The 10394-nt window shown below is 47.8% G+C and overlaps 1 protein-coding gene and 1 non-coding gene across 2 annotated transcripts in view; one reads left to right on the top strand and one right to left on the bottom strand.

The window, feature by feature from the left end:
• Positions 1-4902: 4902 nt before the first annotated feature.
• Positions 4903-4975, bottom strand: TRNAG-UCC (transfer RNA glycine (anticodon UCC)). Its single transcript has one exon. It is a non-coding gene; the product is annotated as a tRNA-Gly (tRNA).
• Positions 4976-7180: 2205 nt separating this feature from the next.
• The window catches only part of PLA2G4E (phospholipase A2 group IVE), an 80802-nt gene continuing 77588 nt past the window's right edge, over positions 7181-10394 (top strand). Inside the window, exon 1 of the mRNA XM_061430869.1 lies at positions 7181-8175. Within this exon, the coding sequence (XP_061286853.1) occupies positions 7993-8175 (183 nt within the window). The 5' untranslated portion in view covers positions 7181-7992. The remainder of the gene's footprint in view (positions 8176-10394) is intronic.

Below are 10394 nucleotides of genomic sequence, written 5' to 3'. Positions count from 1 at the left end.
CACAGTTCCTGTGACTCAGGAATTTCAGTGTGAAAAGGCAGAGTCCCTAGCAAAGCAGGAAAGGCTTGTCATCTTCCCTAACACCTCATCTGCAGCATTAGCAAGGACAGAAGCGAGGCTGACCTGATGCTACACAGGTGCAGAAAGATGGGGTAACACCCTCATGAACCCTTAACCTTTAGGTGTATTAAGCCATCTCAAGTTCAGCATGACCCAGTCAACATCTCAGGCTTCTGCCGATCAAAAAAACAACAGGTCCCCTTACGGGAACAGGGGTGGGCGTGGGGGGAAGCAGGAGTGCATGTCCCTTCCTCTTGGGCAGAGAGGGAGATGTGAGAAGAGGAGCTAGGAGCACTTGCCTTCCAGCAGAGAGCCCCAGGAGGGGCCCAAGCTCTTCTCCAGCCCCAGTCCTCCTCAGGGAGGGGTCTGGTGGAGTGAACCTTGAGTGGAGTACTGAACAGCGAGGCTCACACCGCAGGCATACTTTGAGATGATTATTGAACTTGCTTAAGTCTGGTCTCTCACGGCAGAAAGGAGACAATAACCACTTCACAGCCTTGCTATAAGGATTACAGAGAATACTGTATGTGTTGAGGTTGACATATTATCTGACACATAGAAGGTACTTGAGAAATGGTAGTTGATACTTTAAATTTTCATTATTATTTTGAATATTGACCTGTATCTTGATTGTGATATGGAAATGTAACACTTTTATTTACGCAAATGATCATTGGTTACTGCATGTAATGCTTTGAAAAGGCTGTTCAGTATGTGAGCCACGGTTGCAGTTCAGAAAGCCGCCACCAGAGGACGGTGTTGCCAAATGATTGTTGGCAGGACATACAGAGGCGAGGAAAGGTGCACTAACCCCAAGTGCACAGGGCATCCTTATCTTTGTATAAACCCTTCCACAAAATGTGCTTTTAAGCTCAACCTTGAATATTAATTAGTAACCAGCGTTTACACATATATTCAAAGAAAGACAATTCATGGAAAAATTCAAAGATACAAATGCCTATGTGAAGCCTCTAAGGTGGATAAACAAATTTTGGTATATTCATGCAATAGAATGCTACACAGCTATGAAATGAACGCTTTGTGTCTACATGCAACAATGTGGATCGATTTCATAAACATAATACTGAGTATAAGAAACTAGGCATAAAGGAACAATAATGAATGACAGCATTTATGTTGAGTTCCCAAACTGATCAAATGAATTGTATTAGAAATCAAGACAGTTTTACCTTTTCAGGGTCGGGGTGGTCAGGAGAGTGGTGATTGGAAGGAAGCATAAGGTAGATTTCTAGGGCACTGGCAGTGTTCTGTCTCCTGATCAAGGCATTCGTTCTATGGGTGTGTTCAATAGTGAAAATTCGTTGAACTGCACACTTAAAATTCATGCACTTTCTGAGTGTATGTTAAGGTCCAATTGGGAGTTTATTTTAAAATGTTGGGGACACCAGCATCTGCAGGGTGGAGCGTAAGAGTCTTCAATTTATTCCCAGCAAGTGAAATTTCCCATCATTCTTCTCTGTCGGGTGGACTCGGGTGAAAGGGTGTGACCAATACTGGTTTATTACAATATGTCGTCTCCTTGGCACTTGGGGTGGCCCAGGGGTGGAAAATGACTTCAAACAGGCCCCGTCAGAGCCCTTCCCTAGGATAAAGATGCCTGGTAAAGGGACGTCCCTGGCCGTCCAATGCACTTCCACTACAGGGAGAGAGGGTTTGAGCCCTGGTTGGAGAACTAAGACCCCACTTGCCACTTGGCCAGAAAAAAAATTAAAAAGTGCCTGGTGAGAAAACACTCTTGATGGGCTGGCGAAGCTTGGGCTGCTAATGACTATATCCCCTGCAGGCGGAGATGGACTGTCTACATTAGGAGAGATGAAGGTCCCGGGCAAAGAAGCAGAGCAAGAGGGGATGGGAGCAGGACCGAGAAAGAGTCCTGCTGCTTCAAAGCCCAGGTTCTCTTCTTTCTCAGCTTCCCGGGATCTTCATCTTTCCCAGCAAGATGAGGCAACAGATTGCTGATGATGTTTAAGCTTGCTCCTGAAACCTACAGCTGAGAGTCTTGAGTCATTTGCTGAGCAACTGAGTGGTTGGAGGGCCACCTACTGATGTAAGCAAGAGGAAGAGGAAGGGAATCCTCTTCTGGAGGAAGTGTGAGCACTGTGAGTCCACCTCATCCTGGAAGGGGGTGAGGACCTCCCGGACGTCTGGAAGTTTCACAAGCTGATCATGGTGTTTTACGTCATCTTTGTCTACTCCAGGTGTGATGATTAGCCCCCAAGATAACAATGTATAATCACACCTCTAGCTGGGGGTTCCGATTGAGATTATTTTCTTTTAAATTGTCAATCTAATTGACTTCGAGCCTCCAACTAGTTGAGCTTAGAAATATGTTTTTCCTTTCTGGATTTCTCCTGCCAGTGATAGCCACCAAACACCCAGGGGTTGCTTACTAGTCCAGAGGGGTGGTCCAGGCCACTAAAATCCTAAGAGGAAACTGGGAAGCCTTCCTTCAGCCAAGATTTTCAGCTATTTCTTTTTTTATTGAAGTATGGTTGAGTCATAATATTGTGTTTCAGGTGTTCAGCACAGTGACTCAGTTATACGTACAGTTTTTCAAATTCTTTCCCCTTATAGGTTTTTACAAAATATTGAGTAGATTTCACTATGCTATACAGTAGGTCCCTGTTGGTTATCTGTTTTTACGCATAGAAGTGTATATGTGTTCATCCCAACCTCCTAATTTCTCTCTCCTCACAGATTCTTTTCCATTAGGGTTGTTACAAGGTATTGAATATAGTTTCCTGTGTTCTACAGTAGGTCCTTGTTCTTTATTTTATATGTAGTCAGTGCCACCTGGGGTGGCTGCTGAAGCACAGGCTGTGCTGGCACCTGCCCTGCCCTGCTCTTGTCATGAAGCACTGATGATGAAAGACAGGAGCCCCAGTTACTCTGCACCTGGTTTGCCCCTGCGCTTCTCTCGGAGAGTGAAGGCGAGATGGCTTTGCAGGGCACACACCCACCCCGGGGCAAGCAGGTTTGGCTTATCTGCCATTTTCCTAGCTCAGCCCCACCTTGGGCTCCTCAGCTCGCGAGGCCTGCACCATCTCACAGCCACTTTCCCCAGGGCCTGAGGTGCCAGGGTGGCAGGTTCCGAAAGGGTTTCTACGCTGCGGCTTCAGTCCCTCACTGGCTCTCAACTACCATCCCTTCCCTATTTCTGCATTCTGGCCCCTGGAATGAGGGAGATTTTAACTCCAGCGAGCCCTGTCCCATTTCCTGTTCTGTGATGAAGAATTCCTGAGGGGAGGGGGTGGAGAGGATAGAGATAGGGGTGGGGATACTATTGTGCACCCTTCTTTAAAAGTATTTATTTATCTGGCTGTGCCATGCAGCATGTTGGTCATAGTTCCCTGACCAGGGATTGAACCTGCACCCCCTGCATTGGAAGCACGGAGTCTTAACTGGCAAGACTGCCAGGGCACACCCCCAGCCCCTTAAAGCTAGTATTTGAAGGAAAAATTAGGAAAATGTTCATCCCCACTTCATGGAATAAGACCAGGGAAGAAAAGACTTTTTTTTTTATCGTTGTTGTATTGTGATCATTTTAGGAGTCCCAACAGATCTATGCTTAAATCAGTTCTGATATTAAGCTGGGTATTTGAAGCCACACTTTCTGTTATGGGGATTGAGCAGGAAAGGAACTAACATTGACTGCAGCCCACTGTTTGCTGCGTGTTAAATCTCACACTTATTCGGGGTCAGCATCATCATCATTATCCCTATTTTACAAATGAAGAAACCAAGGCTTAGAAAGGTTGAGTAACTTGCCACTAATTTGCTCTGGAGCTGGGGGAACCCCTTCCCACCTCACAAGCTCAAGCTGGGTCCTTGGTGGGCTTGCTGCATCCAGAGTGGGGTCCAGGCTGTAGGAGAGCCCCTGGCCTTTGTGTGTCTCCCTATGTCACCTGATACTTTCTCCCCAGACCTGTAAGGAGATATTCTAATTGATTATTACCTCCCTGTATTCAGCTCCTTTTGATAAAGCCCACCTCCCTTTCCTTGGAGCAAAATGAAGTGGGTTTTTATTACCTGAAACCAAAGTGACTTCAGAAGAGCCTGCCCACAGCTGGCGGGTGATGACCACTGTGCCCCGGGGGCTTGCCAGGCAGGACTGGACCCAGTTCCTGAGATAAATATGGAACAATGTTATTTTTTCCAGTAAATAACTCTCCCCAGCTCTACTCTGTCAAATCTTCCTTTCCTGTAGATACAGATATTTGAGAAAAGATAGTGTTCCTAACAATGAGACCAGAACCACCACTCATTTAAACACACATTTGGACTCGTGTTTATGTTTGTAAATTTTTTCTTTTTCATTTCGTAAAATTGAAGGCTTGTAGGTACATGGAATACTTACTAAGCCCTTAGCTTCTAAAACCTCAAGACACAATGTTTTCCTACACAATTAATTAGTTCACTGTGCTGCTAAGTCACTTCAGTCGTGTCTGACTCTGTGCGACCCCATAGACGGCAGCCCACCAGGCTCCCCCGTCCCTGGGATTCTCCAGGCAGGAACACGGGAGTGGGTTGCCATTTCCTTCTCCAATGCATGAAAGTGAAAAGTGAAAAGGAAGTCTCTCAGTCGTGTTGACCCTCAGCGACCCCATGGACTGCAGCCTTCCAGGCTCCTCTGTCCATGGGATTTTCCAGGCAAGAGTACTGGAGTGGGGTGCCATTGCCTTCTCCTAGTTCACTTTGCCAGGAGCCAGTTCTAGAATGTAATGTACTTTAGTTTTTAATGTTTGTTTATTCACTCATTTATTTGGCTGCTCCAGGTTTTCGCTGCTGAATGTGAACTTGGTTGTAGCATGTGCGGCCTAGTTCCCTGACCAGGGATCAAACCTGGGTCCTCTGCATTGGAAGTGTGGTGTCTTAGCCACTGGACCACCAGGGAAGTCCTTGAAATGTAATTTACTGTTAACACCTATGGGACAATTAGTGTGGAATGGCTTGGTATTGCTGGCCTATTTGACAGCCCCTTTCTCCGCATGATTTTCTTCCTCTATTTCTCAGTAAGGGGGGGGGGGGGTGGGTTTCTTGTTGGAAAACTTCCTTAAAGAACCTGCCCCTGGAAATTGCAGGTGACTTTTTTTTTTTTTAACCTGTAGGACTTAACCACATTCTACACAATTTAAAAAATACATGTATTTAAATTTATTCTTGGCTGTGCTGGGTTTTCCTTGCTGCGTGGGCTTTTCTCTGGTTGCGGTGAGGGGGGGTTACCCTCTAATTGTGGTGCACGGGCTTCTCACTGTGGTGGCTTCTTTTGTGCGGAGCACAGGCTCTAGGGTGAGCAGGCTTCAGTGGTTGCCACTCAGGGGCTCTAGAGCACAGGCTCAATAGTTGTGGCACAACTACATGATTATTTAACCTAACAAGGCACCTTGACATTTTAGCCATACCATGGAAGTGCCTTTTATTGATGATTTTTACAATAAAAAAGAAAAGCAGTGCACCTTAAAACGTATACCCTGCTGTTTGTCAATTCTATCTCAGTAAAGCTGGGCAGAAAAAAAATATAATTAGATATTTAAAAATAAGTCTTTCATCCATCCAAGTGAACATTACTTTTAGGCCTAATCAGTGAGAAATAAAACCAGGAATAGCTAAATTTTCAATAGTAAGCTTTTAAAGAATTATGTCTTTTGGGATTACAAAAAATGACCTGGGAAAAGTTAGACTTGTCAAGAAATACTGGCCACAAAAGAAGAATTCACAAAAGTGAAGTTATTGAAGGAAAACAGATTTGCCCTCAAATATGGTGCTCTGTATATTGATAATTTTGAGCTAATGGCACTTAAATAGTAGTGGATACTCTGACCTTTCTTTTTCTTCCTAAAAGCTGGACATAAAACTCCCATGTGGAAGCTATACCAGGAGGAAAGAAACATTCTTATCACTAAAGATGAGGAATTGAGGCACACACAGACTGGGTTAATCTAACTCGTAGCTTCCTATTGGCTGTTGTTCAGTTGCTAAGTCGTGTGCTGTTACTTTTCCATGCCTGAGAGACCTAGCTCTGGTGCTTCTCAGGGCTCGTAAAGGCCTGGAACTGTCTTTGCTGATTCTGTTCTGTTCTTCGTGGTGAAGAGGGGAGAAAATGTATGTCCTGCTTTTAGGCAAATAGTGGGAGAGCAGAAAGGTTTCCTTGTAGCTGCATTGCTTTGGGCTGAAAATAATCCTTACTGCTAAGCGCCATAAATGGGAGTAGAGGTTGCAAGTTCTGCTGTCTCTTGGCACAAACAGAAAAATGACACTTTGAAATGAAGCAGGACCCTGTGGTCCTTGCCCACCACCGCGTCCCCCACGTGCCTTTTGTTTGTGAAAAAACTTTAGCCAAAGAAGAAGTTTAACCAGAGAAGTGAGAAAATGCAGAAACAAAGCAACACAGTCAACGAAGACCAAATAATAAAGTCATCAAGCATCTGCTGGAGGAAGGCATGGCAACCCATTCCAGTGTTCTTGCTGGGAAAATCCCACAGACAGAGGAGCCTGGCAGGCTATGGCACATGGAGTCACAAAGAGCTGGACACAACTGAAGTGACTGAGCATCAAACATAGTCAAGGACATTTAGTTCCCTCTCAAGGGCTATAGATAATATTCTGCGCCATGTCCCATGAGCTCTTAGACTGAAACCACCACCAGGTGTAAGAAGTTAACTACATGATGACTGGACTGTAGCCATGACAGAAGCTGCCATAGTTCTGAGATCTGGGCTTAAGAAATGGGGACAAACCGATCCTGGAACTGAAGATTAACTCTACTTAAAACAACCAAGATGACGATGGTCAGATGACCAATTTCAAGATGACTGTCAGAGCTGACTGTGCTGTTTCTACATGAAGCCTCCTCCATCTGGCTATAAAAGCTCTTGCCCACTGATTGTCATGGATGGGGGGAGAGACGGCTTCTGGACAGGTGTCCACCGTCCCCCTACCCTGGGTTGCTGGCATCCAAAATAAAGCAAGCTTTCCTTTCCACCAATTCAGCCTCTTTACTGACTCTGGTCAGTCAGACTGGAAGTCTGGCTGCTGCTTGGTTTCTGTTGAGGCCAGAGGCAGTGCCCACTAGAAAACCACAGCCTCAGAAAAGAGTCTTGAAAGGGGGGCAGGGGGATTATGGGGTGTCCCCAACTAGAGAGGATGCGGGATCACTCAGAGCTGAGGAACAGAAAGATGCACATTTTGAATGTCTATTTTAAAATGCTTATAAATAAACATGAAGAGGGTTTGCTTTTTGTTTTTACCGTGGAGCTATGACACGTTGTCTTGAAGCTGCCAGACACAGTATCTGTCGCATCAAAGAAAGGACTGCGAATGAGACACAGAGTAAATGATTAATCTCCCTTCTGGCCTGTGGCCCCTCCGTCAGTGCTGAACAGCAGGTTGGGGATTTATTTTCAGGGCTCAAAAGAGAGAGAAGGGGGTGTCAGCCAAGAGCCAGGGAGTCTACCTGACCCTCAGCACCTCCGCCCACCCCGGTTCCTTCTCTCCTCCCCACGGACATATTGAGTGTCACACTTCTAAAAATATCTCCGAGCAGTGAGGCACTATCTCCAAGCCTGGATTCCAGCTCTGCAATGCAGGCCTCCCCTAAGGAGAGCTGCTCCAGGTGAAAGTAATTGTAGCTTCCTGTAGACTTTCTACGCAGCACAAGAACATTCCACCAGACTGTGTGAAGTGTTCACAGAAATGTGGGACTCTTTTAGCTAAGCCCTGACTGCCTTCACCTCCTTAATTATTCATCAGGCTCATATATCTTCAGGAGAAATCTGATGGCATTGCTTTTGCTTTTATTTGCAAAACTCCCTTGAAATTTCCCGAGGATATTCGCCGTTTGCCTCGCCATTAAGGACTAGCTCCAGCACCACTCAGCCTGTTCGGAGCCCCAGAGAGGTGGACGTGGCTGGAATGACTCTCCAGACGTCGGAAGGCCATCCTGGCTTGGGAACGGATGTGTTTGTCCCTCAGAGCCTTCAGTGGGATGAAGAAGGCAGCATGGCAGGAAGGAGTGTCTGTGAGTCAGAGCAGATACAGGTCCTGGAAACTCCCCATCTCACATCTCTACTTCCCGTGGCCCCTGATGGCTCTCAGGTATGTCTGTATTCTTGGGGAGAGGGTCCTTGACCCCTTAAATTTTACCCTCATTGTCCTGACTCTGAATAAGATCACCTGCATTGCTGCAGAGTTAAGAGGTTGTGTTTTTATTCATTTTGCTTTCCGGGATGAGTCCCTTCCGCCCCACCCCATCACCTACCTGTCCTTACCTGTTTCTGTGCCTCAAAAGTGACACAGTGCTCAGCTGTGTCCGGCTCTTTGCGACCCTGTGGACTATACAGTCCATGGGATTCACCAGACTAGAATACTGGAGTGGGTAGTCTTTCCCTTCTCCAGGGGATCTTCGCAACCCAGGGATCGAACACAGGTCTCCCGCACTGCGGGCAGATTCTTTACCAGCTGAGCCACAAGGGAAGCCCAAGAATATTGGAGTGGGTAGCCTATCCCTTCTCCAGCGGATCTTCCAACCCAGGAATCAAACTGGGGTCTCCTGCATTGCAGGTGTATTCTTTACCAACTGAGCTATCAGGGAAACCCCTAAGAGGTGTTACCCGGATAGTACTGTCCTTTTACTGCGTTCAGTCTGTGTGCTTGGGAGGGATTAACTGATGAAGAAACTGAAGCTCAGAGGAGTTGTTGGTGGTGGTGTTCAGTCGCTAAGTTGTGTCCGACTCTTTGTGACCCCATGGACTGCAGCATGCCAGGCCTTCCTGTCCCTCACCATCTCCTGGAATTCACCCAAGTTCATGTCCATTGAATCAGTGATGGTATCCAACCCCTCACAGAGGGGTTAAAGTCACACAGCTAGTGGATGGGAGAGTGGACATGGAGGGTGTTTCTATTGATATAATACTGAGAAGAGGGTTTGGACTCCTGTAGGTGAAGGGTCTGCAGACCTCCTGGCACATAATAGATTCTAACCCTGTGCCATCTGGCCTGGTGGCAGGGCAGGGTCATAGCTGTAACCACAAGCACCTCTGGGGGTCTGGGACTGATTTGACCTTCCTTACAGATCCCACCTGTGGGCCAGTGAAGAGAAAATCATGACTCAGTCCCACCTGGTAAACTGAGTGGGCTGCAAAAGCTGAACAGTGGCTTTGGATAATGATCCATGATCTAGATCTGCCTCCCCAGCTTCTCCTCCGGGCTTCCTGCAGGCTCCCAACAACAGGGAGGGGGCAGTGCTCTTGTGCCCCTCTGGCTGCTCTGGTCTCAGCAGCAGTACCAGGGGCAGCTTGGCTGAGGGGCAGCTTTATTTCACTATGTGGGCCTTGCTCCCAAGAAGCACTGGGCCATGGCCCCTTTACCTCCTGTGGACCCCTCTGCTTCCACCGCACTCTCTGTCTGGACCCTGGCTCTGTGAGTCCATCTGGGCCTCCACCGTGGGGTCACCTTGTCCAGCCCCAGTAGGTCCTACTTCATAGCTGCAACTGTCAACCCAGCGTCCATCTCCCTCAACATACCTGAGGGCAGTTGGATGGATGACCAGTCCCCCAAGATCATCCCCTTGACCAGGCTGACTGACCCAAGGAAGTGCCAGGGTCCTGCCAGTGACACTTCTCAGAGTCACAGGTGAAGAGTGTCTGTTCCCCTCCCCCTGTCTGCCCCACCCCTTCCCACTCTTCCTGCTATGCCCTTCACCCCGAGGGGCAGGCTTTCCTCCCCTTCCTTTCCTGCTCTGCCTCCTTCCAGAAGTCCCTGTGGTCCACTAGGCCAGGCCTGCTGCTAATGTGCTGCAGGGGGAAAGGCACTAGCGGCAGCCCTGCTGGGAGGTCAGGGGACTGGCCTCTGGCCCCTGACCCCTCCCCTGCCCTGGCATCAGGAGCCTCCTGACTCAGAGGTGACCCCCCCAAAGGCTGCAAGAGCCCTTGAAACACAAGTGCTCAGTATGTGGAAGAGCACCATCCTTGTTAGAGTGGTTGAGAGCAGGGCCTGTGAGATCAGACCAGCTTCTCTAACTTTCTCGGCCAGCTCCCAGCCCTGGAACCTCAGACCAGCTCCTTCACCTCCCAGTTTTTTCACCTCTGGGGAAAGATCCTGTCAGGAGTAGATAGCGGAGTCTCTGGAGCACACGGAGCTGGAACCACGTTGACCGCTGTTGTAGTTGTTGTGACTTTACGATGACCTCTCCCCTTCCACCCATCGTCCCCTCTCCGGACATGATTCAGGAATGAGGCTGTGTCCCTTGTCTTGTTTCAGCTGTTTGGGGAAACAGCAGAAGTGACATGGGTCTGAGACAGAGGCAACCACACGGA

This window comes from Bos javanicus, chromosome 10 (assembly GCF_032452875.1).
Source record: "Bos javanicus breed banteng chromosome 10, ARS-OSU_banteng_1.0, whole genome shotgun sequence".
Lineage (NCBI taxonomy): Eukaryota > Metazoa > Chordata > Mammalia > Artiodactyla > Bovidae > Bos > Bos javanicus.
Note: the sequence above shows the minus strand (reverse complement) of the source record. Positions and strands in the feature narration are given on the sequence as shown.